Source organism: Corapipo altera, unplaced genomic scaffold (genome assembly GCF_003945725.1).
Source record: "Corapipo altera isolate COAL_440 unplaced genomic scaffold, ASM394572v1 202, whole genome shotgun sequence".
NCBI lineage: Eukaryota > Metazoa > Chordata > Aves > Passeriformes > Pipridae > Corapipo > Corapipo altera.
The window spans coordinates 177011-196775 of NW_020884980.1; the positions used below are offsets into that span (position 1 = coordinate 177011).

The window sequence follows — 19765 nt, forward strand, 5'->3', positions numbered from 1 at the left end:
AAAAAAGAAGCTCATCCATTCAACACCCCACTCACAACCCCCCTCCTAAAAAATACTCTGTTCACCCTTAATCCTTCCATTTTCAAAGCTGTATGGCAGCAATGTTGGGATGAAAGGATAAAGAGCTTGCTTTGGAGTTGGAGGAGAAAATAAACCGTAGAGGGCTTGCAAGTCTCCTTTCAAGGACTGAGAAACCTGAAAACAGGGAGAGGAATCATACTTCCTGCATCCTGAGTTTTTCAGCTAATGTCATGGTTGAGCCCCAGCCAGCACCCAAGCCCCTCACAGCCACTCACTCCCCCACCAGGGAGGGAGTCAGAAGGGTAAAAGCTGGAAAACTGATGGGTTGAGATAAAGACAATTTAACATGGAAAGCAAAGGCAGCACACGGAAGCAAAGCAAAACCAGGAATCCACTCCCTGCTTCCCATGGGCAGGCAGGTGTTCAGCCACCTCCAGGAGAGCAGGGCCCCCTCACGTGTGATGGTGACTTGGGAAGACAAACACCATCACTCCAAACATACCCCCTGATTTCTTCTTCCCCCCACTTAATACACTGAGCATGATGTCCTGTGGTCTGGAATATCCCTTTGGTCAGTTTGGGCCATCTGTCCTGGCTCTGTCCCCTCCCAGCCTCCCATGCACCCCCAGCCCCCTCACCAGTATGAAAAGCAGAAAAGGCCTTGGCTCTCTGTGATCACTGCTCAGCAATAACAAAAACATCTCCATTATCATCCCTGTGTTCAGCACAAATCCAAAACACAGCCCCATGCCAGCCCCTGGGAAGGACATTAACTCTGCCCCAGCCAAACCCAGCCCAGCCACCTTTTGCTCTTTCGTCAGCCATGGCAATATGAGAGACTCCTGCAACTCATCTGTGACACATCTCCTGGGGTTTATTTCTTTTACAACTATTGCCTCTTTTTATTTTTACCTTTCAAGATTTTTTCTTATTTTCTTGGGCTTTTTGATGCATACAGAATGAGAAAGAAAACCCATGTCAAAGGCAGCCACCTGAGGTAGTGGACAACCAAGTTAATGTCCAGTGACCTGCCCTGGCTTGTGATATACAGCACATGTAAATAAAACCACACTAAATCAGGGTTTTTTCTAGACTATGTTGTTTATTGTTCAGAAATGCTTTACAAGGGATAGTAGGAAGATGAATTAAGAACATAAGGTTGGCTACTCCTTCTTCACCTCCTTCACAGGAGGTTCCAGTCGAGGACGTTTTCCATGTTGGTGTCCACTTTGTCTTGGGAAGCTCGAGCTGGTTTGATTGAATTGTCTTTGTACTGTCACTTTTGCTTTCCTCTTCCTCTTACCATTTCTTGCTTTGGGTTTGAAAATCACAGAATCTGCTTTCACAGGCTCACCTCTCACACCTGGAGACCTTGGCCTTGAATGGAGTTTTCTGTATGGGGGTGAAACGAAACAAAACAAAGCAAAACAAAAAAAAAAGGAACTTAATTTGAAACAGTCACTCTTCCCTGTTGTTTTCTGCCCAAATTTGGTGTGGGTTTTTATTTTTTTTCCCCTCCTCATATGATTATGTCAAAGCTTGTTTCATCTTGCTGCCAATAATGGCATCACTGGCTGCTGCCCCTGGAAGAACTTGGTAACGTAAAAGTTTCTTCTGACAAGGTAGAACAGCTGCTGCTCTGTGAGTGCAAACCCACCCAGGAAAGGTCAGGTTATCTCCACTCTCTTGTGTCACTTGAACTGCCAGAGCCATGGGTGGATTTAGGGGGGTGACACTGGCCTCTGCTGGTACAGAATGCACAAAGCTGTCACTGCTCTGCACTTACATGCAGCTGGAATCATTTTTATTGCAGGAAGAAGCAAAAAGAGCAAGTCTGAATGGCTGCAGTGTAGTACCAGCCACGGAGAAAACACGATTCAGCCTGAAGAGCAGAGCTCCATTTTAAAATGCCACCTCAGCCTAAATTCACTCCTCATCTGTCAGTTTGTACAGGATGACAAATGCTGGTAGTGCAGCTGACACAGAGGAGTGCTCTGTTGGCCAGATGTCTGAGAAACCTCTGGCACAGCCCTCTGCTCTAACCAAGGCCAGTGGCCACACTGGAGAAAAATGATTTCTGAAAGCTTCTAAACTTGGCCTCTGGGAAGGTGACTCAGTGCCCTGACTCTGGGAGAGGCTCTGACAGCATCACCCACAGACACCTGTAATACAGACTCCTGCCCAAGTGATTTTGGGAGATAACAAACATCAGGTTTTCTTTCCTAAGAAACCCCAAAACTTGTGTCCCTGTTTGTTGCTCTCTGCCCTGATTTTAAAGAGGAAGGTGAATGGAGGGGTATCACTGTGGGTAAGAGTTTTGTGTTCTCAATTTTCTCATTTTTCTCCAGCTGCCTGTTCCCTTGAGACTCCCCTCATTTCCAGATCCTCATCCTTGCCTGCCACATCCTCCCCCCAGCAGTTCCCTCAGGCTTCTCTCTTTTCACACTCAGTTTTGTGCCTGTGGGGGAGGCTGCCTGTGCTCCAGGGAGACTCCCCTGTGCCCAGGGCTCCTCTGCCCCTCCTGGATTCACCCAGCACCTCACACTCCACAGCCTCAGACCTGAGCAGATATTAACTTATCTGCTCTCAAACTCCTTTTAATTCTCCCACAGAGGCTCCCTGTGCTGTTCCCTCAGGTGCTATTTTCTTGCTTACTGAATTTGAGATTTTTAGACCATGTGTGGGATGGATTCTGGGGTTTGTTTTGATTTCTCTATAAGATTTTACAAACACAATGCACCCTTATAATCCATTTCTAGCAAATATACCAAAAGGAAGGACTAAGTAAATAAACCAGACTCCTCCCTCTCCAGCTGAGAAAGGAGCCTGGCTCTTTGGGATGACTAAATTGAAGGTGTTCAAAATGGGCATAAAATAACAGCCTTGACTTTTCCAGTAATTTGCTCAATCAGAATCAACTAAGTTGTTAAAGAAAGAATGTTGGAGACTGATTTCTATTGGGAAATTAATTTCTTCAGCCTTCTTCAGTCAGGAATCAAAAGGGCAGCTTTCCACCTCATCCTTTAATTATGTTTATTTTTTATATGTACTTATGGTTTCCCCAAAAAGACCTCAGAGTCCTCTTTTCAGTCATATGCTGGAGTTTTATTTTAAATAATCTTACTGTAAGCACAGATCCCCTTTGTGAAAGCCCACTCAAATTAAGCCATTCAAAAATTAATTACCACTTTTATTCTCCACAACTATCTGTGCATACTTATTTCATTATAAATCACAAGTTCAAAATATTGTGTTTCTGTGGAATACTTACAGTTCCCAGGTCGGTTTGCCACTTTGGAAGTCATTCCCAGCCTAGAGGCAGAAGAACATTCACAAACAGGTACCATGAAACTTCAGTAGACCTATGAACAAAAGTCTCCACAGAGGAGAATTGCTTGTGTACTGCTGTAACTGCTGTCAATCCAAAAGTAATTTGATGGCAGATGTAGGAACACATCCCACAAAACACTGTTAGCAATGAGTGGTAACCCAGAGCACCTGTATTTAAAGTGTTAACACCAGGTTGGGAAGTGAGGGGACCACGTTCAACAAAAGTGTGATCTGGGTTTGCCAGACCATGTCTAAAGAGCTGTCTGCTTCTGTAATGGCAGAAAATGTGTTTGAGAAATAAATTAAGCCTTATTCAATTTAGCCCTGCTGAAGGAGATGTAAATTAATATTTATTTCCCTTTCTGCTTTTTACAAATGGCTTTTCTTACAAAGAGTTTAAATAAAAGTCATCGTTACCTGGCCTAGGAGCTGGCTGGCATTTAAAGAATCAGCAGAAACACCTGTCTGATGGCATGTTGGGGAGGTGTATCCCTCTGATTCCAGCAATGCTGTTCTAATACCTGTGTATAATTAGAACAATCAAAACAGGTTTTAGACAAACTAAAGAAATTTTGGGGGTTCTCACCAATTGTAAAAACACGTACAAGATTAATGGGTGAATATGGTCTTGAAAATGGGTCAATAGGGTGTTGAATTGGCAACATGAGGCTCTAAAGGTTCAACAGTGGAGACAGTTTCTGATATGCCACAAATAACTCTACAGTTCTGACATTTAGCTGTGGTGGCATTTGAAGATGTCGAGGCTGTGTCTCCACTCTCCTGTCTCACAGTGACAGTTTGGGTCAGTCCTGCCTCAACCAAGGGCAAACCCATCCGTGGGATTGTTTTTGCTCAAGGACCTGAGTCCACTTGGTGGACAGTGCAGAGGGACAGGGAGGCACGATGTGAACCTTAATGGGATTTGATCCCTGGGAGAGAACAGTCTGTAATGTTGGACTGTGTGATGTTGGCTGCTGAACGACACTGCCCCGGTGTCCACTCCCATGGACAAAGAGCAGGGACTGCTCCAGATACACCAGCCATGAGCTCCTGATGCACTTTTACAACCACCAGCCCACCCTCCTGCCCTGGCAGACATCTGGGATGGATAGAACACACAGCCATGGGCTAAAGGAACTCCACAGGCATCTTGGAGGGATGGGCACTGACCATGGAGATGACATGACCCAGATGGTTTAGAATGAGGGCTGAGTAACATCCAGGAAGGGCATGGCCAGGACCCTGGGGTTATTCTATACCACCTCACACCATACACAAAATGATGCCTTAAGATCCATAAGTATGTAGATTTTAATGTAGCTTTTAGCACTTTTTAGTAATTTTAGGACGGAGCTTTTAACTAAATAGTTTTGTACCAAATTCCAAAATATTGCTTATGTTTCTAGTCAAGGATTTCAATAGAGATCTTTAGCAAGCTAAAGGACATCTAGTCTGTAGAGAGTGTACAAGGACAAGATATAACCAGTGCATTCCTTGATATAACTTTAGTCAAAGCTATTCAGAAGGCCCAGAATCCTTGGTTCTAAGCAGGACAGAACACCATGAGGAAGAGGAAGATGGAGGAAGGTGGAGGAAGGTAGAGGAAGATGGAGTAAGGTAGAAGACCATCCACCCAATTCAGGGAGGTGGGCCTGAGGGAGTGCCTGAGGGAGGTCCTGGGGGATGAACAATTTTCGGGATGGGTGAATCCCATTGGATATGATAATTAGCTAGTGTCATAAAATTGTAGAAGTTACCCTGTGTGTTTGTGCAAAAATGTATTTTATGCACCTTAAGTAGTTTTAATTAAAGACCAGCTCTCTGTCTTTTTATACTAAAATTGTCCAGAGAATTTTTCTTTGATTTTAGGCAAAAAAGAGATGGGGGGGACCCCTCCAGTCAGGGTGGTGGCAGAGAGAGTGGTCAGGGTGGCACCAGGCTCTGCGTGGGGATCGTTTGCCTACTTTGTACACTCTGTTGTTCAATATTGTTGCTGCTACTGCTTGTTTCTTAATTCATCACTGTTCCTAGTAAATTGTTCTTATCTCAATCCGTGATCTTTACCTTTTGTGCCTCCAGTTCTCCTCTCCATCCTACTGCAGGGGGAGAGGGATGAGGATGGGGAGTGAGCAAGTTTGGAGTGTTTCAGTGGGAACACTAAATTGGGGAATACCACACCTAAATCACAGCAAAGGGAAAAATGCTTCCTGTTTTTTTCTTTTTTTTTTTCTTTTTCTCTTTGCATGAGACAAGTCCTTTCCTATTCAGGGTAGACTGAAGTATTAATTAGAACTGGTAACACAATCATTTTGTTCCATCCAGTTTCTGCTTTCAGAAGATCAGGTGTGATGTTCTGAATTTACAAATGTGGGGTTAACACTTACAATTATCACAGTAACTTCTTCCAGAGCAGGGAATTACAGCTGCATCAGTCATTATCTCTCTACAAATGACACATGACAGCTTATCTGGAATGGGAGCTGGGGAGGAGGAGGAGGAGGAGGAGGAGGAGGAAGAGGCTGGTTCCTCTTGTAAAAGGGGAGGCTTTTCCTTCTTTTCTCTGGCATAAGCTTCCCTGAAGGGGGGTGGGGAGAGGGGAAGGAAAAAGAAAAAAGGTAAAGGTGTATAAAGGAAAACTTTTCCATGCTTTGGGTTTTATCAAAGGAAAGTAACAGATTGAATTCTTCTCAGTCCACTTTAGCCCCCTAAACTGCAGGCATTTGGTTTAATCTGCTTTTTTGTAGCCTTAATATGAGAAGGGGGAGGGCGAAACAATTTTCCTTCTACAAAACTCTCCCGTCATTGCATCAACTAAAAAATGAGCTCAGGGTAGAAAAATAACTTTTTGACAGCTAGAAATGAGATGAAATGAATTCCACCTTCCTTTTGCTAGAGGGTAAATTACAGACTCGTGATAAAGCTGGTCTCTGGGTAAATACATTTTATAAACAGGAGAAGTTTGTGTTAAAGCTTCTACCAAAGGAGATTCAAGACAGACAAACAGAAGGGCTACCAAGTGCCTTTTAAAATGCATAAGCACACCCATAATGACAGATCAGAGAATCATAGAATGTTTTGTGTTCAAAGGGACCTTGGAGACCATTTAGTTCCCCCTGCCATGGGCAGGGACACCTTCCACTAGCCCAGGTTGCTCCAAGCCCTGTCCAACCTGGCCTTGGACACTTCCAGGGATGGAGCAGCCACAGCTTCTCTGGGCAACCTGTGCCAGGGCCTCCCCACCCTCCCAGGGAAGAATTCCTCCCCAATATCCCATCTAACTCTGCCCTTTGTTGGTTTAAAACCACTGTCCCTTGTTCTGTCCCTATCTGCCCATATAAAAAGTCCTTCTCCCTCCTTTTTGCTGCCACTGTGGTGACATTGGCACTCAGATGTTTCCACGTGGTTTCACCTTGTTCCCTTTTGGATCAGTCCAATGAATTCCATACTTACACATTAATGATTGGAATAGCATATTTTCCCTTGGGGGTTATCATTATTCCCTTTGCATTGGGGTCCTTCACCTCCACCATGAAACTCGCTGGAATCCCTGAGCTCCTTTTAATCCTGGGAACATCCTCAATGTTTTTGTTCTGCTGAGAGAAGAAATGCAGACGTAGCTGACCTTAAAACCCACACTTAGAATGATGTTTCAATGATTATTTGAAGTGGCAAAACTTTTAATCCTCTCCTTCTACCTAACATAGGGGTTGCTCCATCAAAATACTTATTTCCCAGAATCAATATGGGAATAATCATGGATATATAATGAATTTGCCAGGATGTTCCAGAGGCTGAAGCAGTGTTTTGAACTCAGTTGACGTCCTTGGACTTAATTTCAGGTGAAATACCCCTTGGCTCAGAGAAGGGACACAAACCCATTCCTCTTCCAGGGCTCTGAATCAGTCACTGGGGAAAACTTCTATTCCCCATCTACAGCTGAGGCTGAATTCACCCCCCATGCACACACATTTAAACATTAAAGGGTGTGAATACTCAGCCAGAGCCCTGTGCAATGAAAACACACAAATATTCAATAGATGGGGTCCACAGAAACATTGTGTTTTTAAACAAAATATCAAATACCACGAGTTGTCATTGAAAAGAGTTTAAACCATCAAAATTTTCAGAATATTTATAAATATATATATACATTTCAATATATAAAAATATGTGTCTCTCACAGAGAGAGATCTACAGGCATATTTAATGCCTGTGACCTAGGAAAAAGGAAATTTTTCATTGATAACATCAGGTCTCCCATGAATTTTGAAGAGTGTTACAACATTGGCACATAACCTTTGTATTTCACCCCAAGAGTGTTGGATCCCAAAATATAATATCTGCAGAGAGAGACTTGAGTGATCTTTGCAAAAAGCCATGGGCTACAGCAGCTGGGAAAAACCCTCTTCATTGACCTCATCCCTGTGGATTTTTCCTGCCTTCTCCAGCAGGATGTGAGGAGACTCTTTGCATAATGTTATCACATGCCCTGTCCAGAGAGTCAGCACCCTGATCTCACCAAACCTGTGCAGAAGACCTTTTGTGGTTTATCTCTCCCTTTGTGTTCCCTTAATCCTTGCCTTCTGTAAACCCAAATACCTTTTTCCCTCTGTAATTCCCCCAAGATAAAATGGGTTTTCCCCTATGATGTATGTGTAAAACCCCAAATTTGTTAACCCAGGTTTTCCCCTTACGTCATCCCCTGAAAACCCCTATTTGTAATAATTGTAATAGTTACAACTCTCTGCTGAATATATAGACCCTAAACCCTTTAAATATGAACTTGTAAGTCCAATAAAGCATTGCAGTTTCTTGCCCCCAAGCTGGGATCATCTCAGCATTATTGACCTCCACGCAAGAGAAACAACCCTTCATGTGTTTGTTGCATAATTACCAAGGTAAAAAAATTATAAAAACTGCATTAAGCCCAGAAATTCTCCCCAGTCTTACCCCTGTGTTTGGGCACTTCTTCTTACAGTGACCTTGTTGTCCGCATTTGAAGCAAGTATTGGTTGGTGGGAGTGGACCCAAGGGCACCTTCAGGTAACTGTAGGTTTTTGGGGGGAAAAAAAAGGAAAAGGCTTGCACGTGTCTCCCTTTTCAAAACCTCTCTACCATTTTTCCGTCGCCTTCGACGACCAGATTTGACATAATCAACACTTACTTGCTGGGGTCGTAGTAAGAGCAGGACTGCATCATCATGACTTTGATCTTCTCCTCTTCAGAAACGTTGGTCTCAGCCAGGCTGGGGCTCTGCACAGCAGGGAAGGGTTGGACACACACCTTAGGAACGTTTTTGAGCCCCCACAGCCAAAGATGACCCCACTCACACCAGCCCTGGAAAGAGCAGCTGGCTGTGGTTGGATGAAAACAGCTGCTTATGTAAAACAGAGCTGCCCTGAGGATCTGCTGGGGAGTCCTTGCACCATTCCATGATGTTTCTGAGCCTGGGAACCCACTTGGAAAGAGCAGTCTGGGGCACTGAGAGCCTTGGGCCCTGTTTGTACCCAGCAGCAAGTCCTGGGTAACTAGCCCAATTTGCTTCCAAGAGGACTGAAGGTATGTGTTGAAAAAGTTGTACAATCCAGTATTTTTAAAACTGATTTTTAAGCTCCAGATTATTGGAAGAAGGTCTCTGCTGCACTTCTAATTGAGAAAGTTGGGTGCAAGCAGCATGGGTTACGTTTTGCAGCATTAAGAGGACACCCCATTGCAGAGGCAGGGCAGCTGGTTTTGCTTGCTGAAATTCAGCTTCAGACACAGAAGCATTAAAAAAAACCCAAGCTTTTCATAATTGCTCAGCAAGCCAGAGATTCTTTTCAGCAGCCTGACCATGGTGTGCTGCAGGCAGTCCAACTGCACAGTCCCCAACTTCTTCCTATTCAGTCATTTAACTGCAGAAAGCACAATCTGCAGGTTTTTTGCAGTCAAGATGGTCTTTTTCACATCCACCTTGTCATAGAAACCCTCTGCACAACCACATCTTCAAATTATTGAAGCCAGCTGATTTTTTTTTTCTAAATAATATTTGTTGAAATGATTTTATTACACACTAGTCCAGATACAAGCAGGGCCTAAGGGAGTAAATGAGTGGTTTGGACCTTCAAGCACCCAACCACTCAGGGCTTTGCTTTTATTCACAGAACAAACCAAGTAAGGCCAACAGTTTATTTTGTGATTGTTTTGAGGACAGTGTTTTTTCCAAGCAACATAACCCAGACTGACATCTATGAAGCAATTTCCACTGACATTTCAAAAAAAAAAAAGTTATAGACATTTGACTAATTTGTTTGAACCAGAATGGTTTACAAAACACATCCAAGCCCCAAAACCCACTACTAGAATAGACCAAAATTCAAATATGGCATTTGGTGCAGAGAAATAATAGAATAGAAAATGTTTTAGAGCATGTGGCCTCCGTGCTGAGCCAGTCTGCAAACCATCACTAGAGTAAAACTTCACATGAGTTTACAGAGGCAACAACATCTTTAAGGGCAACACCAGTGAAGACCAATTTCTTTTGGTGGCTGCCTTCCAAACTGATTTATCTTTTTTCCTTTTGGCCAATGTACAGTGTGATTTCTGCAGTGGAGGAGGGAAGACATTACCAGTGGGCAGACTTTTCTTTTTTTAGGAAATGAACTTCAGCCTTTATTATCAGAAGAAAGGACTTGCTGCTGTGTTAGTTTTAAGCACAAAATTAATGAAATGAAATAGTAAACAGCTGCTGAAGTGCTGCTTCTTTGTGTCTTGAAGGTGAGTGATACTGCAGCATCATGTTGGGGCTGATAAGGTGCTCCCCTTCTATCTTCCCAAACTGGGAACTTCTCCCAGGAGAGTACCCAAACATACACACATTTTAAACTTAAAATAAATACTTAAAATTACTAAAAATAAAGTTTTGTTCTCGTTACAACAGTTATCCAGCTATAGAACACAGTGTAAGATTTAAAAAATATGAAGCAAACATATTTTTTCTTTTAGCATTTGAGAATAATATCTCTACCTCAATGAGCTGGGCCAGAGGAAGAGGTACAGAAGGGTCAGCAATCTGTTAAAAAAAAATTAAACACATATTCAAGTTCTACAACCAAAACATGGCAATAGTTAACCTCCCCAGTGGTCTGAAAGTCTGCACTACAGGCTCTGCCACTGAAAAAGGCATTTCCATCCTCGTGCCATGGGTGTTTCTTCAAAGCAAAGTCCAACCTCATGACAGATTAGGAAAGCCTCTGAAAAGAAGCTGAAAGAAACAAACCTGCCTGAGATCAACTTATTGCTCAGAACATCTCAGAGAGGGACCCTTGTCAAATGCTCACAACTGTGCAGAAGTTGAAGGGGTAAGAGAGATGTCAGTTTTCAGCTAAAAAGGATATTAAGACCATTGAAGGCTATTTGATAAGGAAACATCCCTACAGGAAACTTATTTCCAGTGCAATTAATGCCTCATCACTTATAAATGCAGGTGGAGATGCTTTTCTGAGCACAGTGGAGCTGTTTGTCACGATCAGGCACAGGTGTAGCAGCCCTGAAACGTCACCTCTGCCCTCCTGGCAATCAGTTCAGAGGTGCCAAACTCACCAGTTCCCACAGAATCCAAAGAAAAACACCAGCTCTGAACATCAGCCATCACTGTAATGCACCACTTCGTCTGGAAAAAACCCCAACTGCTCAAACTACTGCAGTAAAGGTGTTTGCCATGAAAGAGTAGCCTGTAAAACCAGGGGAGACTGGTTTCATGTCTTTTATTAGACCACAGGCCATATTACCCACATTGGTTTGAGAAGTGTGAGAATTTAGTATTATTCTCCTTGCTATCAGACCAAAGACAATTTTTTACTGATGATGAATAGATGGCCCTCTATTTTTTCTCCATTGCAGCCATACATAACCCAGACTGACATCTATGAAACAATTTCCATTAACATTTAAAAAAAGAAGTTATAGACACTTGAGTAATTTGTTTGAATCGAAATGGTTTACAAAACACATCCAAGCCCCAAAAACCACTACTAGAATAGACCAAAGTCCCTCCCAGATGCCAACTGGAACATCTGGCAGGAATGCAGTCCCCAGGTCTGGTTAGGACTGAGCTGCAGTGCTCTTGGGGAACTGTGCAAATGTTGGCTTGGCTCAGGTTTTACTGAAAAAAAACTGTGCTGAGTCAAATCAGCTGCATTTACAACATATACTGTATTTGACTGGAAAATACATCAATGCTTGGAAAATTAGTACAAGGATTTGTATTAATTGTTTAGAATTAAGTGTGGTGTGTAGAAAAAAGAGAGATTGTGGGTTTACATACTGCTTTTGGTGTTCCCTTCACTGGATATCTTTGACATCTAGAAGAAGAAATAAAGGTGATCAGAACTTAAAGTAAAGCACTCACACCCAGCATAAAGCAGTGAAACCAGACCCTAAAACCAAAGCCATGTTTGTGAGCACAACCCTGAGGCATCAAGAGTCACTGGGCAGTGTCTGAAAGCACTGAAGCAATGACAGGCAGGGCCACACATAAATTCAGAAAAACAGGGGGGTTTGCTTGGATATGCTTCGTGGGGACCAGGATGCTGCTGTCCTGTTTGTTTGGGACACACTGTAACTCCTCAGGGTACTTTATTGAGAATCAACACCAGAAAGACATGGCAGAGTTGTAAGCTGATAATATCTCTTCACTGTGGGCAGAGGCACCTCTTTCAGAAGGATGGACATTAAATGGTGCTGATGGAGCTGAACCAGAACTGGTGTGAACGAACACAGAAAGGACAACAATAATCCTGTAGTCAGGACTGCATTTGAATATCTGTAATTGTAATCAGTACCTCTGATTCTCTGTCCAGAATTAAAACTTGGAACACGGGGATCAGCTCAGGGTGCTGCCCTGGTTTTGGCCAGGACAGGGTTAGTTTTTCGCAGTAACCAGGAGGGGCTGTGGCCAGGGCCCAGAGGTTATTCTGTCCCCCCTCAGGTCATTGCCAGGGCAGGGGGAAGGGACTCTATTCCCGGGAGAAGGGGTTCCATCCAGCAGAGCAAAAGTGCTGTCCAGTATTGTCTATTATCTGGGATTTTTTCCTGTGTGAATCATTACTTTTCTTACACCTTTTGTTATTAATACTGTTGCTGTTACTGTTTGTTTTCTTATCTCGCTGCTCTTTCCTGTAAATTGTTCTTATCTCAACCTGTGATCTTTGCCTTTTGTTCCTCCCGTTGGAGTGGGCAGGGGGTGTTTAGTGGGAGTAGTGAATTGGAGAATATCATTCCTAAACCCCAACAGGTACAAACAGACACAGAAAGATAACCTGTAGCATTTCATAACATCCTAAATTGCTTATGAATTTCAATATTGGAAAGGATTAACTATTCCTTCGTTGCACTCACACAAAAGCCAGTGCAGTTTAGGGGGTATGGTTCTTTTTCTCTTGCCTGAAATGAACATTGTCTTCAGGAAGCTAAAAGGAATTAATTATGGATGAATATCCTTGTTTGCACAGGTCACCAGCTGGCAACCCTTGGTTTTTTATCTACAGCTAGTGTGGATGTGAGAATACCTGTCATATCCTGCAGGTACTCCTGCAAGAGGTCTGTCCCTTCCCCAAGTGCAGGAAAGAGTCAAACACTGATAATCAGACCCTTCTGAAAGGGGAACAAACTTTACCCTACAAGGCATAGCTGTCTTTACTATAAAAGCAATAAAAGCATTCACATAGAATACAGAATCTCTCCACATAAAGGGAACAGGATCTGTGACTTGGCTCTCAGCAAAATCAACCCCAAGAACAAACCCAACAGAATCATCTTAAAAGTCACCATTGCTGGAGTTTGAACTCCATGTCCCAGCAGGCCTAAAAATCTGCTGCCTTTGGGGCATATACATTAAAATCTACTGCATAACAACACAAAATAACTGCAGCTTTAACATATACAGTCTGAATTATCCACTAAAAAAGCTCACACACTAACACCCGTCACAAGGAATCCAGTGCTTCGTGGGTACTCACTTAGCTTCTGCTCTGCTGGCAGCTGTACCTGCTCCAGCAGGGACTCTCCTCACTATCACTGAGGAATTCTTCAGGATCAGGGCATTGGCATCAGTGTATTCTCAAAAAAAACACAAGAAAAAAAACCCCATGAGAATGGATATTCATGGGAATGGGTATTAATATCCCTTTAGATATCTGAAAGCAAAATTTTAGATGCAACATCGTGCTTTGGTTGTCTCAACACACAAACAGAACCTTTGAAGAAATCTTCAGGTTTGATAATCAAACTAAAATAACAAAATCTTTCTTTTTTTTTGTAAATAGTTTGAATGCCAACAGCAAAATGCTCTCCAAGGTCACTAAAAGACAGTTGCTAATTCAGGAGGTTCTTTCCTGATCTGGCTTGAGTTGCTTTTGCTTGTGCTGGTCTACAAATCCAGTAGATCTTTGGAGAAAAGTGAGCCACAGCAGTCTCCCTAAAGTCAGACTAGCTTATCTGCAACCAAACAGGCACCTGGCTAAAGTCTGAAACCTCTGCATCATCTTTTTCATGGCTTTAGCAGTTCACCTGCACTGCTGGGGCTCGGGACTGACAGATCACATCTGTTCATTTCCATTGCTTTCAGCTTTCTCTGCCAGATTCAGAGAAATCTGCCCAGTTTGCTTTAATGTCATAGAAACACAGAATCACAGAATGCTCTGGGTCAAAAGGGATCTTAAAGATCATCTCGTTCCTCCCCCCTGCCACTGGCAGGGACACCTTCCACTAGCCCAGGTTGCTCCAAGCCCAACCTGGCCTTGGACACTTCCAGGGATGGAGCAGCCACAGCTTCTCTGGGCAACCTGTGCCAGGGCCTCAGCACCCTCACAGGGAAGAATTCCTTCCCAATATCTCATCTAACCCTGCCCTCTGTGAGTTTAAAACCATTGCCCCTTGTCCTGTCACTATCTGGCTGTATTAACAAGTGCCTCTCCCTCTGCCCCTCAGTTTAGGAATGTCAAACTCAACAGATATCACAGAATCCAAATAAAAAACCAGTTCTAAACATCAACCATTATTGTAACAAGTCACTTCATCTGGAAACAATCCCAGCTGTTCAAACTATTGCAGTAAAGGTGTTTGCCATGACAGAGTAGCCCATAAAACCTGAGATGGGAAAACCCTGCTTTTAATACACCCTCTTGAGATACTGGGTGACTGCTTTGGTGTGTCCCCACAGCCTTCTCTGTGCTGAAATATCCTCCCACATTTCATCATCATTTTACCTTGAGAAATTCCGGAAAACAGAAAAATTTGTCATCACTCTACGTTGCACATCAATGTGCAAGGTGGGGGTTGGTCTCTTCTCCCAGGCAGTTATCAGTAAGACAAGAGGGCTCGGTCTTAAACTGTGCCAGGGGAGGTTTAGGTTGGATATTAGGAAGAAATTCTTTCCAGAGAGGGTGCTCAGCCATTGGAATGGGCTGCCCAGGGAAGTGGTGGATTCTCCATCCCTGGAGGTTTTTAGGATGAGACTGGATGTGGCATCAGTGCCATGGGCTGGGAACCACAGCGGGGTTGGATCAAGGGTTGGACTTGATGATCTCAGAGGTCCCTTCCAACCCAATTGATTCCATGATTCTGTGAATCCCATGTTTGGGTTTACCACCCTGCTCAATCCCTGGAGTCACTCGCACTCCCAGTGCCATGCACTCCCCAGGCTGGATGGGCCCCAGGGTGACTGTGTGGGGACCAGACACATGCCCACCATCCCCAGGTACCTTCATTGGTCTGGGCATTGAGGATCTGCAGGTCGCTGTTCGCCTCCTTCAGCTTCTTGCAGGCCATGATGCGGTGCTTGAGCTCGCCCAGGGCGATGCTGGGGCCGGGGAAGGTGACCACGTCAGAGCTCAGCAGGGAGGAGAACCTGTAGTGGACGTGAGACATGGTCCCACAGCCACACACACACACAGCCAGGAGTGACCCCTCGCTGGGGGGACTGGGACACTGCCTCAGTGTTCCACTGAGGGTGTTTTGGGACACAAACACCCAGGGCACAGGAGAACACCCCCCACCCCACACTGTGACCTCACGTGACCAAGGGCACTATGGAAAAATCATAGAGGCATGGAGTCCCAGAATGGTGTGGGGTAGAGGGGACCTTACAGATCACCCAGGTCCACCCCCTGCCATGGGGGGACACCTTCCACCAGCCCAGGTTGCTCCAAGCACCGTCCAACCTGGCCTTGGACACTTCTAGGGATGGGGCAGCCACAGCTTCTCTGGGCAACCTGTGCCAGGGTCTCACCACCCTCCCAGGGAAGCATTTTTTTCTTAATATCTAATCTAACCCTGCCCTCTGTCAGTTTAAAACCATTTCCCCTTGTCCTGCCACGATCTGCCTGTATTTAAAGTCCCTCTCCAGCCTTTTTATAAGCCCCCTTTAGGCACTGGAAGGCCACAATGAGTTCTTCTCTTCTCCACATTTAACAGACCCAGCTCTCTCCTGACATGGCCCCCCTGTGACCTGTTAGGGTGTAAGGCAAGGACAACTGAACCTGGCTGTAGAGCTGAGTGGGCAACAGCTTCCCTATGCAACTGTGCAAGATTCCCAGTGCTTTCCTGCTTCTGCATGAGAACAAAATGGTCTGGGCAAAAGAGCTTTTTAGTGAAGCAAAGGGTGGAAAAAAAAGGCATTTGCTAGAAAAGCCAATATCTGATAGAGATGCAATTTATTTTTGTTTGTTTCTTTTTTTTAGAAAGAAGCTTCATTCTGCACCCAGGTGAAAGTTAGCTGGAGCTGATACCTGCTGGCCTTTGTCTGCTTAGTTCTTCATCAGTTTTTTTTCTCTTCTCTGACTGAAAAACTGCAAGGCTGACCAAGCCAGCCAGCCCAATCCTAACAGGGTGTGCCATTCCCAAATGGAGAGGTGTAAGCTTCATCCATAGTAAAAGCTGTTGAGAAAGTCATGAATCATCTCCCATTCTGAAAGTCAAATTCTTGACTATTTTCTCACTCCTGTTGATAGAACTGTAAATTACTTTAAAATAGCACTTAAAATTTGTAATTTTTTATACCAGCAAGTTCTTGGTGCTGTTAAGAGAAACATTGTGCACTATAGACATATGGCTATGTTTCCCTATACAGATGTTGTCTTCCCTCAGATGGAGTTATGTTGTCATTTGAAAGCTTAGTGGAAGGATTTTTGGTTTTATCATGATCTGTGTCAGCCCTCTGCTACAGCTGCAGCATCAGGATTCAAGTTGCTTAAGCACTAAATTGAATTTTCACTTTCCATGTAGCTGTCATTTTTTCCAGTCCTCTTAATTCTTATCTTTAAATAAACAGTTTAAATATTTGCTTACTTGAGGTTAAAACAGTGCTATCTGTCCTTGTCCTGTTGAGATAAGCTACTTGTTTGAAAGGTAGAAAGTTGAGATGACCAAGAAAATATTTAGGAGAAGGAGGCCTATAAGGGAGCTGGAGAGGGACTTTGGACAAGGGCCTGGAGTGACTGGACGAGAGGGAATAGATTTTAGCTGAAACAGGGTAGATTTAGATTGGATATCAGGAAGATATTCTTCCCTGTGAGGGTGGTGAGGCCCTGGCACAGGTTGCCCAGAGAAGCTGTGGCTGCCCCATCCCTGGAAGTGTCCAGGGCCAGGTTGGACAGGGCTTGGAGCAACCTGGGCTAGTGGAAGGTGTCCCTGCCATGAAATGAAATGAGCTTTAAGGTCCCTTCCAACCCAAACCATTCTGGGATTTTAGTCTATGTTCTTCAGCTGCCCAAAGCTGAGGAAGGGGAAGAGGAAAGGGAAGCACAAAAGAGCTGCTGCATAAGCAGGATAAGAGAGGGTAAGAAAGATCCTTGCAATGAGGATTTCTAAACCCCTTACAAAGCCTAGGTTCAGCTAGGTCTAACCTTAGCCTCAGACTTTGACAGTGGTGGTGCCCCATTTCAAGGGGAGAGTCACTGCTGTGCAGTCCAGCTGCACTTCAGGGACAGCCCAAACTGGGCTTATCCTGATGGTAATATTTACAGAGTTGGCTGCTAGTCAGTAGGGTAGAGAAGATAAATGTCTTTGTTTTAGCTTCATTTTGTTCTGTAGTTTGGTTATCTTGCATAATTTGGGGCTTTGAAACCACCTTTCAAAATATTTTCCGAGGCACCTTCATTTCCTTGTGCCTGAGCCAGGAGCTTTCCAGCTTGCAAGTCCACCCCAGGGCACGGGGCTGCTGCTCCTCAGTCAGTCTGATCCAAAGTGGGGCTGAGGATCAAGTGTATCCATAAGAGGCACAACAGTGATATTTGCAGAACTGCCTTGGGGCCCCAGTTGCCATCTCTGTATGTCCCTGGTTGTGTTCCCATCTTTGCAAATTTTTTTTTTAATAAGCAAGAGAGTTTTCTTCTGATAACAAAATTCAGCATTGGCACATGACTGGTTTCCAAGCAGTGGCCGTATTTACTAAGCAGACAGGTGGGAGGAGAAGTGACAGCCCTTATCAGCACTAGGCAAAGGATTTGGGTTTCCACCCAAGTTTTGGCATCCTTTCTTCAGTTATGCAAGACTCTGGTGCATATATGAGCATATTTTGTTGGATATGCAGGCAGAAATGCCAGGTGGGTCTCTTCCAGCTCTTGTGCTTGCACTTGGCAAAGCCTGGTCCTCTCACTTTCTCACCATGGGTTTTATTAGAAGGCCCTAAGCTGGGTGAGGAGCACTCCTTGCTTGCCACCTCACCTTCCTGCACATCTCCCTTGCTTGCCAGTCAGGCCTTTTGCTTCCCTTACAGCAGGACTATGTGGTCTTTCTGATCAGAAATCCCAGGATTTGTTGCCTTGTCCAAAACCTGGCTTCTCTGCCAGTTTTCCTCTTGCTGCACATCAGTGTGGGACCAGAGCCAGTGTGAGTCAGTGTGGAGGGTACCAGGGGCTGTCCTTCACCCTCTGTCAGCACAGTCCCTTTTAGAGCAGGTTGTGGTGACCTGCAAGGGAAAGGGATGCAACAGAGGCCGTGTCCTTGTGGTTTCCTTCTCTTGGAGAACAAACAGGATCTTGCATGTGATGCCAGGTCTGCGTGGGGTGATATTGCCCAGGCTGTAAATCAGAAGTGAAAAGCCTCTCAATGCAGCTGAGGGTAAGCCAGGATGAGGAAAAAGAGAAGAAATGAGATGTTGAAGATGTTTTATTAGGGCAGGAAATGGGACAATGAGACACGTGTAATGGTACTATCTGGTAATTATTTTGAGGCCATGATCACACCCAGTCTGGCAGGAGTTGCAAGTCCTGAAGATAATAAATTTCCCAAAACTTGGGAGTGCAATGGGACCAACTGGGTAGAGGAAACAAGCTCAAATTAATACTTCTGTCCAGCAAAGGCAACTGTATTAACCTTTTATAGGTAACAGAAATTGATAGAAAAGAAATGGTTGTTCCAAACACAGAATCACCTCTGAGTTAACTCACTGGGCACCAAAAATCTGTCTTTTACCCACAAAGCTGTAAGAAACTGGGCTTCACACCTTCCAGGGCTTGTGGTTCCTTTACCATAAGGTGACCAGGCCCCAGCACAGGGCCTCAGGAGCAGCAGGAAGGCTCATCCTCCCTCCCCATGCCCACCTGTGGGCCTGGCAGTGCAGGTGGTGCTGAGGCTGAGACGTAATAATTCCCAGAGTTCTGACACGTGTGGCCCTTCCAATCCAAACCATTCCATGATTCCATTATCATTCTATGATTCCTGGCCCTCTGCGAGCATCATTTGCTTTTTTGTATATAACTTTACTCAGCGCTGGTGAGGCCACACCTCGAGTGCTGTGTCCAGCTCTGGGCCCCTCAGCTCAGGAAGGACATTGAGGGGCTGGAGCAGGTCCAGAGGAGAGCAACGAGGCTGGGGAAGGGACTGGAGCACAAGTCCTCTGAGGAGAGGCTGAGGGAGCTGGGGCTGTTCAGCCTGGAGAAGAGGAGGCTCAGGGGAGACCTCCTCACTCTCTGCAACTCCCTGACAGGAGGGGGGAGCCAGCTGGGGGTTGGTCTCTTTTCCCAGGCAACCATCAGCAAGACAAGAGGGCTCGGTCTTCAGCTGTGCCAGGGGAGGTTTAGGTTGGAGATTAGAAAGAATTTCTTTCCAGAGAGGGTGGTCAGACATTGGAATGGGCTGCCCAGGGAAGTGGTGGATCCTCTGTCCCTGGAGATTTTTAAAAAGAGACCATGGCATCAGTGCCATGGGCTGGGAACCACAGCGGGGTTGGATCAAGGGTTGGAATTGATGATCTCAAAGGTCCCTTCCAACCCAGCTGATTCTATGATTCTATGAACTTGCTTGTTAGCTGGTGGGCTCAGCCATCCAACACTAAGGCAGTCCCACCAGCACTGCATTTGGGGGCAGAACCCACAGTCCCCCTGTGGCTGTCGCCCTGGGCACCCCTGTGGTGGCAGCAGAGCCACCACTGCTG

The 19765-nt window shown here is 44.8% G+C and overlaps 1 protein-coding gene across 2 annotated transcripts; it reads right to left on the minus strand.

Moving 5' to 3' along the window:
* Positions 1-1107: 1107 nt before the first annotated feature.
* Positions 1108-15380, minus strand: LOC113957895 (E3 ubiquitin-protein ligase RBBP6-like). 2 transcript variants are annotated; one of them, XM_027665754.1, is made up of 11 exons: positions 15093-15380; positions 13350-13449; positions 11657-11693; positions 10358-10402; positions 8516-8604; positions 8302-8398; positions 6802-6941; positions 5736-5926; positions 3769-3872; positions 3293-3333; positions 1108-1413 (listed from the first exon to the last, which is right to left on the minus strand). In XM_027665754.1, the coding sequence occupies exons 1-11, from the start codon at positions 15256-15258 to the stop codon at positions 1185-1187; spliced, it is 1239 nt and encodes a 412-aa protein (XP_027521555.1). In that variant the 5' UTR covers positions 15259-15380; the 3' UTR covers positions 1108-1184. The 2 variants fall into 2 exon arrangements, with proteins under 2 accessions (XP_027521555.1, XP_027521554.1); XM_027665753.1 differs by having other exon boundaries at positions 6802-6944.
* Positions 15381-19765: the final 4385 nt, after the last annotated feature.